The sequence below is a fragment of the Pimephales promelas genome, chromosome 20 (genome assembly GCF_988280905.1).
Source record: "Pimephales promelas chromosome 20, fPimPro1.hap1.1, whole genome shotgun sequence".
NCBI lineage: Eukaryota > Metazoa > Chordata > Actinopteri > Cypriniformes > Leuciscidae > Pimephales > Pimephales promelas.
Window position 1 is genome coordinate 22175544 of NC_142788.1, and position 19260 is coordinate 22194803.

General features: G+C 37.8%; 2 protein-coding genes across 7 annotated transcripts in view; one reads left to right on the forward strand and one right to left on the reverse strand.

Annotated features, from left to right (window-relative positions):
- The window catches only part of l1cama (L1 cell adhesion molecule, paralog a), a 52324-nt gene extending 40022 nt beyond the window's left edge, over positions 1-12302 (forward strand). For 2 of the 6 annotated variants that reach the window (XM_039651847.2, XM_089124278.1), the window contains 19 exons: positions 610-753; positions 845-956; positions 1182-1342; positions 1755-1914; positions 2016-2140; positions 2364-2465; positions 3189-3386; positions 3598-3668; positions 4350-4575; positions 4744-4859; positions 4950-5175; positions 5249-5371; positions 7836-8006; positions 9035-9145; positions 9343-9492; positions 10058-10189; positions 10292-10364; positions 10470-10481; positions 10623-12302. In XM_039651847.2, coding sequence (XP_039507781.2) covers positions 610-753; positions 845-956; positions 1182-1342; positions 1755-1914; positions 2016-2140; positions 2364-2465; positions 3189-3386; positions 3598-3668; positions 4350-4575; positions 4744-4859; positions 4950-5175; positions 5249-5371; positions 7836-8006; positions 9035-9145; positions 9343-9492; positions 10058-10189; positions 10292-10364; positions 10470-10481; positions 10623-10878 — 2669 coding nt within the window. In that variant the 3' untranslated portion in view covers positions 10879-12302. The remainder of the gene's footprint in view (positions 1-609; positions 754-844; positions 957-1181; positions 1343-1754; positions 1915-2015; positions 2141-2363; positions 2466-3188; positions 3387-3597; positions 3669-4349; positions 4576-4743; positions 4860-4949; positions 5176-5248; positions 5372-7835; positions 8007-9034; positions 9146-9342; positions 9493-10057; positions 10190-10291; positions 10365-10469; positions 10482-10622) is intronic. The other 4 variants (XM_039651848.2, XM_089124279.1, XM_039651849.2 and 1 more) reach the window with 2 other exon arrangements.
- A 576-nt stretch (positions 12303-12878) lies between these two features.
- On the reverse strand, positions 12879-19257 carry ribc1 (RIB43A domain with coiled-coils 1). The gene is made up of 8 exons (XM_039651851.2): positions 19172-19257; positions 18868-19069; positions 18037-18260; positions 17547-17661; positions 17306-17424; positions 15672-15911; positions 15420-15586; positions 12879-14030 (listed from the first exon to the last, which is right to left on the reverse strand). Exons 2-8 carry the CDS (start codon positions 19064-19066, stop codon positions 13949-13951), a joined length of 1146 nt encoding a protein of 381 aa, XP_039507785.2. The 5' UTR covers positions 19067-19069; positions 19172-19257; the 3' UTR covers positions 12879-13948.
- Positions 19258-19260: the final 3 nt, after the last annotated feature.

The following is a 19260-nucleotide window of genomic DNA, read 5'->3' on the forward strand; positions in this document are numbered from 1 at the left end:
CACAAAATCAGAACCCCGAAATCATTTTGTGATTATTTATATTATACAACATTTTTAGGGGTATTAAGGGGTGCTGAATCCAAATAAGCTGCATATGAAGCTCAAAAATGTCCCAAAATGCCTCCAGCACTTTAAATAAGCACACTTTTAGAAATTCTGTAAATGTAAATGTTAGAAATGTTCTAGTAAATGTTATCCTGCAAGGAAAAAATATTGTTAGTTATGATTAATTTAAAATTCATCACATACACTTACTAAAAGAATATGAAATACTGTGACTTTGCAAATCTGTTGCTAGTGTAAATGATTGAAATATTCACTTAAAAATACTAAACAAAAAAAACCTGCACACCCAAATCAATTGTTGTACGATATTACAATAGGCTGTCAGCTTGGTTGACCGCAATGTTGTTATTAAAATATATTTGTGAGTGTAAAATCTCAGGGGGTACTTAAAATAAATATGTAACCTTTATTCACAGTTTGTGAATCCCTGCCTCAATGTATATTTTGTTTGTATATGTTAAATAATCTTTATCCGTTCAGGTGAGACATTAGAGACATCGGTATAGTCTTGATGTAATGAGGTGTCTTTTTTTTTTTGCATAGATATTGACCCAGATCCACGTCGCAGTTTGAAACATGGTGTTCTCACCCTGAAGAATGTGGAACTCAGTGACACTGCGGTGTATCAGTGCAAAGCTGCCAATAAGCACGGATCTATCATCATCAATGCTTACGTCTATGTTATAGGTAAATTCATTTTCGAAAGCAGCTCTTAAAAAAGGCTTTTTTTGTGTTGATATCATAGATTTGTGTGTGTTTTTTTTTTTTGCTTCTCTAGAACTGCCTCCCCAGATTCTGACAGAAGATGTACTCATGTACTCCGTGGCAGAGGGACAGACGATTGATCTGGCTTGCGAGACCTTTGGCTCTCCTCGGCCCAATGTCACATGGTAAGACAGACTCGATCCTGTGGGGTGTCCCTTCCACACATGCCAGAACTGCTCTAGCCAGCTGTCCTCATATTGGTGGGGGGAAGCTGCTCTGTGGGGAGTCCATTAGGGCACATGAGCAGAATCACACTCACTAGTCAGCATTTCTAAATATCCGTGTTCTTGGAATATCGCAGATTGCATCCATTAAGAAAAGGCTAAAATGAATATTGTGTGTGTTTACAGGGAGGGCGAGTCCTGGGGCTCACTTATAGCCAACCCAAGGATGAATCCGTTATCCGATGGCTCTCTACAGATCAGTAACGCCTCCCTAAATGACAGCGGCCTGTACACCTGCACTGTTAGCAACAGCAAAATCACCATCACTGCTGAGCTGGCCGTACTCAGTGAGTTTAACATGCATGAATGCTCATGTCTTCACACATACTTGATTTATAACTGGTTTGTCTTCAGACTGTTAGGATCATTTCTTTTCATTGCACTAATGTGATGTTGATGCTTTTATTGAATTCTAATATCATCATACTGCCAACAAACTGCAACAAATATAGTTTTCCAGTAAATTATCAAAATATTCTTAGCAAAATTGCATGCAGGATATTATGCATATTTTAATCATTGTATATTCTAATTATCATGGTCATCATTGAAGTTTATAAGTTATTGATTTTATAAGCAAAATCTGACTGGTGAAAAAATACAATTTAGGATATATTGCCTAAAAAACAGAAAAAAAATTATAAAGTCTAAATTTGAGATAAATTGGCAAGATTTTATTTGACAAATTCTGTCTTCTAGATAAGACGTTCATTGTGAAACCTCCGTTGGCTCTGCGAATTCAGCGGGGGAAGCCAGCTACCCTCACCTGCGAGTACCAGGTGGACTCCAGGCAGGGCGCCCCTCAAGTCCAGTGGAGGAAGAACCAAAAGAAGCTCACAGAGTCTTCTGATTCAGACAAGTATGCTTTTATACCTTCATATCCCTCAAAATACTTCAGAATGGCTTAGTTTGAACTGTATAATGTGATTTCATGAACACTATTACCCATAAATATCTTAGGTACATGATGGATGAATCAACCCTCATAATACCCGAAGTTGAAGATGACGATGAAGGGAGATACACCTGTGAAGTCATTACCAATCTGGATATGGCAGAAGCAAGTGGCTCCATCACTATCGTTGGTAGGTAACTTTATAAATGGCCTGCTCCCTATAACATGGCCATCTCTAAACCTTACATGTCTGGATCTATATAGCTGCATGTTGTATGATAATGTGACCTACAGAAAGGACAAAGGACATGTTTGGCTGTAGGCAGATTCAAGAAATAACCTTTAAAATCATAGATTCCTAGTTTCAACCGGCATCTTACCCCTTGACCTCTTTGTCAACCCTCATTCACCAGACCGACCAGACCCTCCAACCCAAATACAAATGACCGAACCTAAAGAACGCAGTATCACTCTCAGCTGGACACCTGGAGATGATCACAACAGCCCTGTGCTAGGTACAGTTACAGTATATGTTTTTTTTTTTTTCTGTTTATGCAATACATACAGTTTGTGTATGCAGATATTTGATACATGTTCATTATTTGAAATTCTTATTGAATTTTTCCCCCTTTAAATGTCAAATGCTGTATAAATTAATGGTTTAACCAAGATTTGAATGTTTTTTAAACACTCAAACCATACTTAAAATATTTATATATAACAAAATATCACACCAACAAACAACATTTTCTAAGTTTGCACAGAGATTCCCTTTTTTATCAGCAAAAATGAAAATATTTTCTTCAGGTACACATTTTTCTTCTCTGGTGTTGGTAACTAGTCACTTTGCATACAGTTAAACAAAAAAAAAGGCTAAATTTTTTTAAAATAAATATTTTACAAAAATACTAAGTGTTTCCTTTTTAATTCGTTTTTATTTAAGTTTTATTAATTGTTTTAATTTCAAATTTTTTATGATAATTATTTATTTCATTATTAGCGTTTCATCAAGTCTCAAATCCCATTTTTTTGGAAAACCAAAAAAAACCCCAAAAACTTAAAAAAAAAATAAAAAAAAAATGCTATTTTACTTCATATTTTGAATCTAATGCCATGGCATTCATAGATTTTTAAGTGTGTTTAAAGTGTCCAAATACTTTTTGGGGGCTAGTCTATATGAAATCAGTGTCATTTCCTGTTTTATGAATATAAATATAAATATAAATGTTTGTGTCTAGAGTATTTGATTGAGTTCGAGGAGACAGGATCTGAAAGAAAGGAATGGGAGGAGCTAAGCCGTGTGTCAGGCAGCATTCAGCGAACTACCCTTCCCTTGAAGCCCTTCATTTCTTATCGTTTCCGAATCATCGCCATCAATGACATCGGCAAGAGTAACCCGAGCAAGGAAACGGAGGCTTATTCCACACCAGCTGCTCGTAAGTTAACACCGCGTCTGTGAACGCTTCGCCTTGAAAAAGAAAATGCTTGTCCCGCTACATTGTGATGCATTTGTTTTGTCTTTTGAATCATTGGATGACACTTTGAATTTGTGTTTGTATCTTCTCTCAGTGTGTGGCTGATGTAAAGTGACAGTTTTATTGCCATGTTAGAACATCTTGGCACTAAATTATGATTTGTCCTCTACAGCTCCAGACAGCAACCCTGAAGGAGTGCGCAGTGCTTCCATCGACCCAGGCACCCTTGTCATCACATGGGAGGTGCGCTGCACAATTCAGACCAAAAATGATTCTGTCTTAATGCATTCTCTTCATGTCAGTCCAAGCCACTTTCACAAAAGAAAGTGAACAGAAGCTTGAAAATGGACAAACAAGTTAGATGAAAGGAATCCATATAATGTACACGTGATGTTGCAGTGTTGGCAAGTAACAAGCAAAAATAAAATGTCCACACTACTAACTTTTTGGTGTCACAAGTATTGGTTTAGCATAAACAACTGTTTTTAAAATGTTTTTAAAAAATTAGTATACACGGCTGTCTCTCTCTCTAAAGTAGTGGTGTCAGGTATGATTTATTCTCTCTTTCTCTCCATCTCAAATTATTAAATTTTTTTATTAATTTTTATTTAACTGGTTCAGTTTAAATGGTCCTCTTCTCATATATAGAGTATATGTAGTGTTAGAAAAGTATTATGAATTCTACTGAATTAGTTCATTCTAAACAGTCATCTCACTCTCTCTCATACAGTATGTAATATTGGATATTTTGATTCATTATAGTGAATTAGTACATCCTAAACTATCCAATTTCGCTCGTGTAGCATTGGAAAGTCTGATTCATTCTGGTGACAAAAAAAGGAATCCTTGTACTTATTCCCAATGTAAATGTTTGAAATTCTCATTGTTCACAGAAAGATACATTCTGAATCTATGTTCTTGCAGGAGTTGGACAGGCGTAGTTTCAATGGCCCAGATTTTCACTACAAAGTGATGTGGAGGAAAGTTTTGGGCAGCGGTCCGTCCTGGCACACCAAAAACGTTTCCTCTCCACCCTTCGTCGTCACAGATGTGGGCAACTTCTCTGCCTTTGACATTAAAGTGCAAGCTGTTAATGAGATGGGAGAAGGTCCAGAGCCCAAATCTGCCATTGGATACTCTGGAGAGGATAGTGAGTTTGTCATGTTGTATATTTTTGCTGCTATTGTTCTTGTGCCTTTTTCCTGACATCTTCTTGTAAGGTTATCTTAATTTACCTCAATTTAACAATGATTTTAGTTAAAATGGAGACAGATGTTTTTAAGGGAATCAAAGTGTGGATGCTCTTTATCCCTGTCAGCCCCTCTTGAGGCCCCTCTGGACGTGGGAGTGGTTCTGATCAACAGCACTGCTATTAAAGTGGCATGGGCGGCCGTGAACAGAGAAACCGTGAGGGGCCGTCTGAAGGGTTACAAGGTAACACTGTGTTGTGTTAAACTCAGCCAAGAATTACAAAATGTAAGATGTAAAATCCCTTCAACAAATTGTCTATCATCCATCCTATAGATTTATCTGAGCCACTTTGACACAGAAAGCAGACACCTCAGACGGGAGCGTGTTAGGGAGGGTAAGCCGTCAAACGTCACGATTGTGACGACGGACAGTAATGAGGAGATGATGATTCTGGGAGACCTGCAGCCCTACTCTCATTACTCACTGAATATAAGTGCCTTTAATCATAAAGGAGAAGGACCCCAGTCTGAAGCCCTCACCTTCCACACTCCAGAAGGAGGTAAGAACGTGAGACAAAAAGAAATTGTTGAAGAAAAGTGAGGGCTTCAAATTCTGTTATCCATTTTTTTCAGTACCTGGTCCTCCATCGTTTTTACAGCTGGAAAGCCCATCAGAGACAGAAATGATACTGCATTGGTCTGCGCCCAACCAGCCAAATGGAGTCCTGACTGGATATATGTTACAGTATCAACAAGGTGTGTTAACTAACAGCCTGATTCATTCTCATCAGGATTATTAGAATCAGTTTGTTGAGGAGAGGGATTTTTGCCTGGTATATAATACAAAAAAAAAAATCCTAGAGATTACATTGAAGGAAGGAAATAATCTGTCTAGACACTCTTTTGAATTAGCTAAGTAAAAAAAAAAAATGTAAGCATCTAATCAGAACACCTTAGATATCACCTAGCAATGCCCTAGTAACCACCCAAGCACTCAAAACACCTTGGCAACTCTTTAGAAACCAAACTATCAGCTGCATAGCAACTTACAAAACTGTCAAAATACCTTAGCAATTACATAGCAACCCCAAAACACTTAGCAACTGCATAGCAACACACTAAAAACACTCAGCACCCCAGCAACACTTTACAAAGCACCTAGAACACCCCATCAACTGCATAGCAACTAAAAAAAATAGAATATCTTAGCAACTGCTGTTACGGCCAGCTCGTTTCGACCGTACATAAAGAGATACAAGTACAACAAAATGACTTGCAAGTTTTTATTTGTCCTCAAAAATCACAATTAACTGAATATAACAAAGTCTAGGGTTTCAAATCAAAAGGGGAAAATCATAATCCGGTTGGGGAGTAAAAGAAGGTTGGTATGGGCTGTTAATCAAAAGGTTCAAATGACTTTGCCAGAGGCTGTCAGTCCAATGGACGAAGCCCAGAGGAGATGTTTGATCCAGTGTTTTATCCTCTTCACAATTGAAGATAATCAGGTAGCAGGTGTGCGTGATCTCCCACGCTCTCTGAGCAACTACGCCACCAGCAGGCGAGCAAGCAGAACGCAGGGTCGTAACACTGCATATAAGCAAAGCCCTTTAATGCCGGGGACACACTTAACGACTAGCTGAAACATTCTAAGACTGAACTGAACACACTTATAGACTATTTCCAACGAAAAACGACTGTTAACAACGACTAAACGCAACTGTCTCTGACTTGTTTGGGCATGATCAGTTGTATCAAATTCATAATCGGCCTGTCATTAAGTGTGTCCCCCGCTTAAGACAAGTCATTTCACTTGGCGGACATCTTTGAAACGCCTCTCGGGCTTGCATCTCCAATCTTTTTGAATAGGGAAACATCAAGTTCTCCAAAACTGTTCGCCAAGCTTACGATTCAGTTTTATATTTGAAATCACCAATGAAAACGTCTCATAAATGTAGTTTCTTAACGTTTGAATCATGACAAAAAACAGCATTTTTCGCATGCCCAGTATCCACAAGTTTCCTACGCCCCATGAGGCCTTGCGTCAAAAGTGGGCGCGACTTCCGGTTTGAAGTAAACAAAGCGCTACTTGACATGCTTGACACTCGTTCATTCAACAGTTGACAGTCATTCAAGTTATAGCGATCCAAACTAGCTAACGATGTGGGAACACAACCTCAACGAAATTAAAAAGGGTGAAATAACAGTGCCTTTACCCTCCGCAGTAGTTGATTGGGAGTATTATAATAACATTATTAATAATCAATACTCATCAAGGCATGTTGACAGACAGTTGTGCGAGCTGACAAACAATTAAAATAAAAAAATACACACTTAGTCATTGTGCTTTGGAGTTTATTCAAAATTATAAATGAATGTGCTACTTGAATACATTAACTGGCACATTTGGTATTCTGTCACCTCAGGCTTTGATCCTGAGTTTAGGTGTAACATCAGTAGCGAACAGCCAATCACATGCTGATAGAGTTTATAGAATATTAAGATTTTAAACAAATGTACACAGGATGATCCGTTGTCTTTTGGGAGGTTGATGGAAACTTCAGTCGTTGGTAGGATCACTGTGATTTCGTTTTCAGCTTATGTTCAAAACAATCACGTTTAAGCCACTGAACTAGTTTAATCCGGTTATACATACAACCGCGAACAGCGCATGTTGTCCCTGAGCTCCGTAACAACATCTCTCATAAAGATTGGCGTCTTTAAATAGTAAAATAATTCTCCGAATAACAGCTAGCCTCTTCGCTAACTAACACACAAAATACCATTGGAATGCTACTTCCGCCGCCTCACCGGAAGTTTCACCCACTTTATTTCTTACAGGAGCGCCCCTCGGAAACTTGTGGATTAAGCGTGTGTCTCAGAACACTGACGGTTTCAATAGGAACTGGAGCTTCTAACGGCAGTGATGCGATAATTACCAATCAGGGAATGGCTCTCTTCTTTAAAAGGCGGGACTTATTCCACCATATTGCGTGTTGCACTTTCTCTCATTTAAAGTAATATGAGTGCACCATCTTTTTGTATTGGTGATTTCACAAAAATGCTCGGAATGCCTTCGCAACTTAATAGCAACACACTAAAAAAACACTCAAAGTGCTATGTGGTTAAAATTTTAGAACAACTAAATATAAATAACTACTTAATATAAACTCACCAACCTATGTTTAAAACAATATTTTTTACACATTTGTTGTCTCTGCAGTTGATAATGAAGACAGCCCGATGCTTGTAGAAAAGATTAGTGACCACGCCAAAAATCACTTCAAGTTAAAGCTGGACCCTCGCAGCCGTTACCGCTTCCACCTGCGGGGATACACGGCTGCTGGAGAAGGACTGCCAATCACCATGGAGGGAGCTACCACACTGGATGGAGGTCCAATACTTTATGCATCACTGAATGATTTATCTGGACATAGAGTTGTATCTAACTGTATGCGTTTTGAGGGGTTTTTCATGATGAAGGAATGTTTTAACACACATTTTAAACACTATGTCTTAACCAGATTATGTTACTTTTTCTCACCTTGGCTGGGCTTGTCTGTCTTTTTTTTTTTTTTGCCAAACGTTAAATGAATAATCCTCAAGTTGAAGGAAATGCAAGTTCACGGGTGTACAGTAGAGGGCGCAGCTCAAACAAACCTTTCAGCTCTCAGTCATTTTGGATTATAGAAGAATGGGATCCAGGAGAGGAAAGTAGGACTGTGTCCCAGTTCAAAGGGTGCATCCTTCAAAGTTCAGACTAAGCGTTGTTAAATGGTTATATTAAACTGAAAACAAAAGAGGGTTCACAAGTTGGTTCTAAATATGTTCACCATTGTCCACTTCTGTGTATAATAAATAGTATAAACTATATACAATTGTATCTTAGTGAGATATGTAATTTGAACAGCTCACTTTTTTTTCCTTGTATCATTAGATATTTGACTAAGCCAAAACCCAATACTTACATTTAAAAGTCTATTTCGGCAAATTCTCTCTCAAAAAAAATCCTGTCATCACTGGCGCACAATGAATTCTGCGATAGGCAAGGCACGAAGGATCCACCTGTTGTATACTTCATTTAATGAGAAACGAAGAATGCATATTGAGGCCGCATGTAGAATGCGGCCTTCGAAGGATGCAGCCTCTGAATTGAGACGCAGCTTTCAACAATAAAGTCATTGCTTATTTACTGCCTCTGCACTTACTCATAATTTCTCTCAACATGACTATAAGTCTCAGTCAATAAATGGGAATTAGAAAAAGAAATTCAGATATTTTGTTACTTGAACGCGTTACTCCCAACACTACTCAATCACTGCCAATCAGAACATATTTGATTTATTTTGGAACAAATGAATTTGTTTCCAACAGATTTAAGGGTGTGTAAGTGTGACTTGTTTTGTTTGTGTGTGTGAACAGGTCCACCCTCCAACATTAGCTTATCGATTGGAGAGACATCAGTCAACCTGACCTGGGTGTCGAAAGAAAGACAGAGGAATGTGGGATTCCATATTCATTACCTGAGAGATGGTACGTGCTGTATAGACAGGATGTGATGGAGAATGATTGAGAATTGAGAATGAGATTGAGAATGAACACAAGCTTGTTTATAAAATAGCAAATCAGGAAGTAGCAGCTTTATTACCTGTTCTCTTTGTTAGTTAGTGTGTGCCTCTATATTTTCTGTACCCTTTGATCTGATTTAGATTGTGATGTGTTCTGTCCAGGCAAAGGCAAATGGAAGCACTCTGAAAAAGTAAACAGCTCCCAGTCTTTCTACACGCTGCAGGGGCTCCAGCCCGGATCGCTGTACTACCTGCGGATTGACTCCGGAAACAAGACTATCTGGAAGGATGAGATCCAGACTGCTGGAACAAGTAATCACAAAACAGCCCTCTTAATGCTTTCTATAATAAATGTGCTATTGTGCAGACCACAAAAGAGCTTTCATGAACACCACATTTGAAGATTATAACTTTTATATTTGGGCTGGAAAATGGAGTTTAGTCTTCATTTACTCACTTTACCCTCATCTCGTTCCAGCCCTGTATGCTATTGTTTATTTCATTTTTAAAAGTCAAATTTGTGTAATATTTTATATACTGTGATTTTTTTTTGTGTGTGTTTCAAGCTTCAAAAAGAATAAGTAACGTCATAAATGTAATATAAACTGTAACTGTAATATTTTAGAATGTAATTTATTCCTGTGATGACTAAGTTGAATTTTCAGCATCATAACTCCAGTCTTCAGTGTCAAATGGTCCTTCAGAAATCATCTAATATGCTGATTTGGTGAATAAGTGTTCATTAAAAGCCCAAACGGTAGTGTAGGTTTTGAATGAATAAGAGTAAGAGTAAATGATGATGGCATTTCTAACTATCCCTTTAATATCAAACAAAGTGTCTGGAAATTCATAACAGCATTTCTCCCCTCTGCTTAAGTAGAAATGGAGAAACAGGATGGGTTTGTGACTGAAAGCTGGTTCATCGGACTCATCAGCGCCCTTGTGCTATTACTGCTGGTACTGCTTATTCTGTGTTTCATAAAACGAAGCAAAGGTGGAAAATACTCGGGTAAATACACTTGATCATTCTATTTAACCATCTAATTTGCGATTAGTCACCTGACAGTATGAACAAATATGGAAATATCCCTGAATTTTGTTCCCCCTACAGTTAAAGAGAAAGAAGAGGGCCAGATAGACTCTGAAGCTCGGCCAATGAATAATGAGGCTTTTGGAGAGTACAGGTTTGGTGATTTTTGTTTGACAGATTATTGCAGAAACTTCCTTTCTCTTTCTTTCTTCTTATGTTCTTTCTTTCTCTCCCAAATGCTCTTCCCAATGATTAACAGATCTCTTGAGAGGTATGCTTTGCAGTGGCATCGTGTTCTTTTGCATGCGAAACGTTCTCAATACTTTCCCTTGCATGCTCAAAGCTTTAAACTTTTTGACGTCACACTATTTGTAGCTTTATTTGTATCCCCCCCCTCACACTTTTTGCACAGTGACAACGAGGAGAAGCGGACGGCCAGTCAGCCGTCTCTGTGCGAGGACAGTAAGCTATGTACCGATGACGCTCTAGACGACTACGCCAACAGCAACAGCGTTCAGACCGAGGTCCTCATGGACGAGTCACTGGCCAGTCAGAGCAGCGGAGTCCGAGATGTCCCTGACCCTGAGACTCAGGAAAGTTCCCCTCTAAATCCTGCCACAGCCATCTCCCACCACGGCCTGCCCAACTCCGCCGCCCTCCTTGACTAGCCGGGCGAGACCGAGACCAAACGTGGATTCACACATGTGCCCACCTGTTGCAACCGCTCATGATTTACCAACTGATCGAAAACCCACAATAATAAGACGTACACGCACACAACAGACGCCACCAGAGCCACTGCTGGAACGTACTTCAGACGTAATTGGACGAACACAACACTTTTAACACAGCCAGAGGAAAACATTCGACTGACATACAACAAATAGACTGCCATGCTCGTTGTTTACAGATCTTATCTCTCATTTTACTATATAAAATAGGCTATAGCAGTTGACAAGAACAGACGTGACAAGAAGAGACTTCTTTGATAATCCGGTGAAACATAAAGCATACACCGAGCTCCTGTGGCAGACACCAAATCAAACATGGAGTCAGATTCACCTGTTAGTCGATAAAGAAGCGTTATGGAAGGAGGGTGCGAGAGAGAAAAAGCTGAGGGCCTTAAAATCATGACCAAGTGCGTTGTGCAAGCATATAGACAGCGTGAGCTGGTTATTCTGGTTGCAAAGTTTAATCAACTTATTGTGTTTTGTGTGTCTACCATTTTGTTTACCATTTTGCCTGAACCATTTTTATAATTAATTTTTTATTATTAATTTATTTTTTTAACGCAAGTATCACTTTCGTGTCGTGTTTTAAAGGTGCTGTAAGCAATGTCTGCCATTATGAAGCTCCCGAGTCTTGGCCACTGACTTAGACACGCCCACTTCTCCAAAACCCTACCCTACAAAGATTTGCCCCTGCTGGTAGATGCAGTAACTACACCATCTGCTACTAACTAAAAACATATTTCTCCATCAAAATTTGCAATGTTTTATATGTTAAAAAAATAAAAAAAGAACTAAAAAAATGTATTTATTAGTTTGAATGGTGCCCAATTTCTTTCTTGCTCTTAAAGTTGGCATAAAAGGCACACTGATCTTATTGTAATTGATCATTTCATTTTTCGTTTTTTTTTATATTGAATGAAAACGTGATTTAACAGCATTTTCGTCCGCCTAAACCCCGCCCCTTACTTACAATTAACTGAAGATGAATAGAACCAATTTCCTGCCCTCCATTTTTTTTTTAATTCCATACATTTTGCTTATGGCACCTTTAAGTCATCTGTACTACGTTGATTTGTTGTAATATAATCGTGATTTAATGGAAGATACATATCGGCATCCCCTCAGTTACGAATATAGAGTTCCTTAGTGTAAATACGTGAGATGCAATGACATAAGATCGTTTATAGCAAGCTGTACAGATCTATCAATTTAGCCAAATACAGTATTATAATCTCTTTCATCTCCATCGGTTCCTGTGCCTGCCTATGACAACATACTCGCCACCATCATCTCTCATCTTTATTTCTCCCTCTGTGTGTGTCTGTTTTCTGAATTGTATTAAACTGTATTGATTGATTCTCTCTTGCAGTCCTGTTGGTGTAAAGCCATAAGAATACACACGTAAGGTGCGTAGTTGTGAGGTCATATTGAGTTAGACGGGGTTGTGAGAGAGTACGTCACACACACGGTTTAGTTTGGTTACGTAAAATGCAATCATGTATTGGCTTGTGTCTTATTACACAGAATGTATGCTTCGTTTGGGTGGGAATTGTTCCATACCAGTATACCAAATAGCATTTGTTCCCTTTTTTTTGCTTTTTGCTTCATTTGATTTGACGTTTAACAAACAAATATAGCAGAATATAGCACTGAGAGAATCTATGGCACATTTGGTATTTCTCAAGAGAGGGGCACAGGGGGAAAAAAAACCTCTGACTTTCCAGATGAATGTAAATATAGCCCACAAGATTGTTTGTTATGACTTTGAAAACTGTCTTGTTGATTATGTTTTAGTTTTTGAAATTTGTTTTGTAACTTTTTTTAACATTAGAGTAACTTGTTAGTTGTGATTTGAGTGTGGTAGATAAGTAGTCCATAGTTTTAAAAAATAAAAATAACTAAGAAAAAGTCCTTTGATAAATGTTGCAGGTTCTTAAAAAAAAAAAAGAAGCTAATTTGATAAAAGAGACAAAAAAAAAAGCGTATTGAAGCTACCGGCAAAACGCGATTGCGCTTATAGTTTCCCGAGTGCTGAAGAATGGCAGTATTGTGCGTATCTGATTAGAATCTATTGCTGCAGAGGCGGTGCGAGAGGAAGCACGCAGTCATCTTACTTTGCACACACACACACTTCCAGGGAGCGATGGAAGCGTGCTGACTCGGATCTTTGAGACCACTGTCTTGTGGCGGGTTTTTGCAGTGATTCCCAGCCCTCTGGGAAGGGTCTGCACGATCTGTTAGCCTCCCTCACAAAAGCTGTACAGACACACTCAGGACAAAAGTCTCTTAGAGATCTATTTTCTTACAGGAGGGGGAAGTGATGCAAATTATATTCAACTCCATATTCAACTGAACTGCTGCTAGACGACTTGTGTATTCTGTCAGTGTCTTGACTGTGTATTGAGCTCGGAGGTGAATCGACTCTCAGATATCCACTATACTGCCCTCTGCTACTGCAAATAAAACCGGGTGGGAGGGCACCATTTAAAGCTTGACTAGCGAAAGAACGTTGCCGTTTCTGTTGTTACTTGTCAAATGTACGCATTCGAGCTCATAATGCATCTTAATCTGTAGGCTTAATGCATAAATAAGCTTGACATAATAGTCTCTTATTCCTCTTGTATGTTCTGTTTGTTACTGCATATGATGTGAAAATAAATGAAGGACCAGATGAATGAGGCTGTGGGACTGTATTGGTCACATTCCCCTGTGGGCTTGTGAAGGGGTCAGTAAAGGGTGGGTTACGGTAACTAGATGTGAACTGGCTTTTGATATTGTATCTGCATCACCAATCAGCCAGTGCAAGTAAATACTTCTTAAATAAAATCAATGGAATCATCTACAGTCGTTTGTTTATGTGAAAATACATTACTATATACAATTTGAAGAAGGCAACTGTTATCTGTGATTTCTATAAAAATCCAATTTATGAATGTCAAACATACGCAGTGCTTTGAAACCCACTAGAACTTTATTTCTTGTGCAGGCGAAGGAATGCGACGCTGCTTTATCGAGAGCTTGTGTTGAACTGGGTGAAGTACTCCACTTTGGGACGGTTCGTATACAGCTGCCTGTCCAGGTAGTGTTGGCTAAAAAACAAGAACAAAAAAAACATCCAAGAATGACTTCATTCTCTAATAGCCATAAGCATAAAAAATAGTTATTATTTTATTTATTATTAGGAACTCGCTTTTGGCGTTAGTGTCAAAAATAAACTTGAAATTTTACTTTTGTAATGTAACGTACACTGCCGTTCAAAAGTCTGGGGTCAGTATGTTTATTTTTTTTTTAAAGTCTCTTATGCTCACCAAACATGCATTGAACGGTAGAAATAAGCAATATAGTGAAATACTATTACAATTTAAAATAAAGGTTTCCTATTTAATACTATTCATTGTATTTAAATTGTAATATTTACATAATGGCATTATATTTATTGTATAATTTATTTCATATTTTTCAATGACACATAATCCAGAAATCAATCTAATATGCTAATTTGGTGCTCAAGAAACATTTCTTCGTCTTATTATTATTATTAATGTTGAAAACAGTTGTGCTGCTTAATCTTCTTATGGAAACCATGATAGTTTTTCAGGATTATTTGATGAATCGAAAGTACAAAAGAACAGCATTCATTTGAAATAATAGTATTTTTATTTTTTTTATCCAAGTAAAAGTCTGTTTTACATTATATCTTATATATAAATACTGTAAATATTCAGTTAGAATGCGTTAAAATGTATCAATAGTGACAGAAGAGAGTCTCTACACTGTAAAAAAATATTGATGGTTTAACTTAAAAAGTAACCAACCTGGTTGCCTTAAAATTTGAACTGGAAAAAGTGAGTTAATACAATGAAGGAGAATGATTTAATCATCAGAAACTCAAAATTATATGTTATCTGAACTAAATAAGTTATTTAAGTTGATTTGACAAAAGAAAAAATGTTGTGATTACTACACAGTAAAAAAATATCGTTGGTTTAACTTAAAAAAAGTAAGTAACCTGGGTTGCCTTAAAATTTTAAGTTGATTGAACTGGAAAAAGTGAGTTAAAACAATGAAGGAGATTAATTTAATCATCATAAACTCAAAATAATAAGTTATCTCAACTAAATAAATGATTATAAAGTTGATTTGACAAAAGAAAATATGTTGTGATAACAAATCTTGAAAATATTTTTTACAGTTGTCACCTTTGATCAATTTAATGCATTCATGTATCCAATTCAAACAGAATATTCAACAAGAAAAATAAAGAATTATTGTCATTACAACAGATTGGAATTATTTGACTATTACTGTAAATAATTTGTGGTCTAGCTGACATCAGCTAAAAAAAGGAATTTTTAAAAACACTGGAATAATGTACACAATCGAGTTGTACACCTGGAACATTTTATGTTGACTTTACTACTCTTTTGTTTAATTCTGCTTGTGTCTGGCTGTTTTCTGTTTATGAATGTGGCACTCACTGCGCTTGCTGCTCTCGTGCCAGCTGTTGGTTGTATTTATCGAGCTGAGCCCTCCTCTCTCTCTGCAGCTCCTTGTCTCTTGTCTCCTCTCTCTCCTGCTGTCTGGCCTGCTCTGTTAGAAGGTAATCCCAGGCCAGATCTCTCTGCCTCTCCATCTCTCTCAGTCTCTGGTGAAATTGGAAGGAGAGAAAAGAGGATTACTTTTATGATGACTATAAATGGATGCTCAAACGTCCATTGCAGGATCTTAACCTCTTTCTCAAGGCACTGTTCCTTTCTCTTTCTGTGGATATCACTGATCTGCTGTGGGGTCATGCCCTTCCAGCGGTCGGTCAGGACTCGTGGACCCTCTGCAGGTGACTCTGTTATTCTCTTCGCAGCCTCTGGTCGTTCTGTCAAGAGGTCAGAGGTCACTGTGTACCGTAGCTCGGCCAGATCCTCTCCCTCTCTCCTCAGTCTCTCTTGTCGCTCTCTCTTCATTCTCTCCTCCGCCTGCAAGGGGAGGTCAGATGTTACCTTGACCTTTCACCTCATAGACCTATGGTGCCTTTTATTTGTGGGGTTTTTGAAATGAAAATTCTGTCATTATTTACACACACACATTGCAAATCTGCGTTTTGCGCATATTGAACTCAATTACACCTAAAGGCACTGATTCTGTCTCATTTAACCATTTTTTCCCTTTTTGGAGCTTTAAACTCACTATATGCATTATGTAGTATTTTATAAAATAGCAGCAAGTGTGTTCTTCAGTATATCTCCTGTTCGAAATCTCATACTGTCTGAGTAGGTACTACATTTGAATTTACTTCGCTAGTGTTAAAGTACAATCTAACATGAATGCGGGTAAAATGACTGAAATTCACTGCCATTCATTAATCTCCTGTGGCCTCATGGGATAGTAAAGTGTCCATCAATTGGACACTTAAGAATCTTGGTGGAAGTAGTAGAACTTGGACTATTTTTAGAATAACGTATTCAGACATAGTATGTTGGCGTACTGTTTTTTTGTCTGTAATATAATAGGGAAGTATTTGATTTCGGATGCAGCAATGGTTTCAAATGTCATGAGGGTGAGAAAATAAAGACTGAATTTTCTTTATTTTTTTTTTTATTTTGAGAAAACTAAATGAATTTAGACTGATAACTGTCACATGTGGGTTTTTTTGTCTTATCCATATCACATATTTTAGTAATCACCATAAATTAGTTATCATTTGAAAGAATAAACACTCAAATTCATCCTGTGCAAACTGTGTTTGAAACTGGACTTTGTGTTACCATAGAAATGGTACTTTAAAACATTTTAGTGGGCTCAAAATTTAGTAGGATCAAACTTTTGACATATGGCTTTGATTTTCTAACAATGTTAAGTCCAAATTTTTTTTTTTTAGTTCAGTATATTTGCTTTACAGTAAACGGTTACAGTTTATACCGTATATAGTAATGGTACTCTTGTTGTAGTGTGATTATATAAAATAAGCACTAAATTATATGAATTAACAACATGTACTTCATATATAATTAAAGGCATAGTTCACCCAAAAAAAAAAAATTTATTCTGTCATAATTTACATAAGTTGTTCCAAACATTTATGAATTTCTTTGTTCTGCTGAACACAAAGGAAGAACGTTTGTAACCAAACAACATTGACTCCTATTTACTTATGTAAATGATGACAGAATTTTGGGGTGAACTATCCCTTTAAGGTTAGGGTTTGGTTTAGTGTTATTTGCTTGTAGTTATCATCCACAATTTACTGTTATTACTAGTTTAGATCTATGCTCAAAATGGGGATCACAGTTAACAGGTGAATGATACTAACCTAATGAAAATAAACACAACTGATTGTCTTCATTAGTTTAGCGGTGAGGTAATACTGTACCTGCTCTTGGTTGTAACGACTGAGTTCAATGCGAGCCACTCTTTTGCACTCCTCCTCCAGGGCATTCAGCTGCACTGCCCTGAGGTCTTTTTCCACCAACTCCCTGTCGGTTAGCAGCTCTGCATGCACAAACACAGATACAAACTCAGAGTAACCACCGTGAAATATACACACAATACCGTCCTTTCTATTTTAACATTACAGCGGATATAAAAAAGGGGATATAATATTATCTGTTTACCTCTGTTTTTCTTTTCCCTTTCTTGTTTCTCTCTCCCCTCCTTTTGAGCTCTCAGATTTCTCTCGTTCATCTCCATCTCAGCTCTCTTCTTTTCCTTCTCATTAATCCCTTCTCCCTGACCGAATGTGCATGATAAACATAGAATATGAATAGAGGTGTCCACAGTGTGACATCAGATAAAACGTTTTTTTTTTCTATTAGAAAATTAAGTTTTTAAAACTGTTTTAAATGAGAGTATACATTGAATATGAGAACTTTCTTTTGTGACACCACCCCTACCATAGGACTATTTAAATGAGCAACAAAAAGCTAACAGGTGCATACAAAGGAAAACCTAAAATGCATGCAAAAGTGTACAATACAAATAAATATTTATCCTTACACATTCAAAATAAAATATAAATCATAACCTTAGATGCTAATGGAAAATTTCAAGGTCATGTCATTTGTTAATGTAACAGTATCCTATAAACACCAAGTCGTTGCTTACCAAAAACACTTGCATACTGGCGGGTCCCAGTGCAGAGTCCGAGACAGAAATACAGGCATCTGGCGCCTCCTGTCGGTCATAATTGATATCTGCATCACGACTGTCCTCAGCACGTTGATGAATAGCTCGAAACTGTACCATGTCCTGAGCCAGCTTTCTTCGCAACTCCTCCTCCTCTTTTTTCTGTTGCAGTGCCGTTTCATCCAGGGATAAGCGCAACAGATCTAAATAATAAAGAACAGATCATAATTTTTGTATCTGACTGGCTCGCCCATAGAGAGCGCTGGTGCGTCGACCTGCCTGCCTGTTTTTTTATTTTTATAGTCTCTCATTTTGAAAATTAATCTGTGTTTATTACACACTAATAATAGTTTTACTTTAGAATGTATTTAGAACTCTCCAGAATGATATTTGCATTCACTTTCAACGCCGTTACGTTTATCATGTTGGTGTAGTGTGTGATTGTGGCTTGGTGTACAGTTACAAGAGTTTGACCCTTGTATGTTCAAGGCCTTGTCCTTTTGGATATATATCCAAAAGACCATTGGCATTGACTGGTTTGAGTTATTTTATTGGCATAGGCATGGGAAAAGGCCTAAAATGCATCAGAATGCAGGAAAAATTTCCCCATATTTAGCCTCACATAGAATATTTTTCACCTAATATATTTTTTACCTAAAATAGATTTTTTTGATCCACTGTGGTAAAATGGAAGCAGGAGAAGCACTATAGGCGAAAAGTTTAGATACAAAAAAAAATGTACTTAATACTTAAACTTTCGGAGCTGGAGCCGGTTTTGGAACGGTACAAACTAAACAAGTTGTGTCTCACCATGAGCCATGTCTCGCTGCTTCTCCATCTCCAGTCGATCTCGTTTGTCGTCTTGCTGTTTGTGGAGCGCGGGCACGTCCACGCCGATCACGCGGCTCCTGCTGTTGAATATTCGGCTCTTGCGCTCAGCCTCTGCGGCCCGACGCCGCTCCACCGCCCGCTGCTCTGACTCATCCACCGGCAAATCAACCTTGTACATGTTCTGTCGTGTATAAGCACAATTTAAGATCAAACTTCATTATTTTCATCATGTCATTTTATCATGAATAGATAGAGATACCGCAGAGAAACCATACAACTTTACGGGTTAATGTTGGGTTCGAAGAACGGCTGTGTTTGTGTCGGCTCTCCTATTTAGTTTGAGGCGCAGTTTGGCGTTGTCAAAGTAACTGC

Coding starts and splice junctions, on each gene's coding strand:
- ribc1 (XM_039651851.2), bottom strand. CDS start 19,066: ATGTACAAGGTTGATTTGCCGGTGGATGAGTCAGAGCAGCGGGCGGTG. Junction 17,662..18,036: donor CCAGTATGCAAGTGTTTTTG/GTAAGCAACGAC, acceptor ACATTCGGTCAG/GGAGAAGGGATTAATGAGAA. Junction 15,587..15,671: donor AACAGTGCCTTGAGAAAGAG/GTTAAGATCCTG, acceptor CAATTTCACCAG/AGACTGAGAGAGATGGAGAG.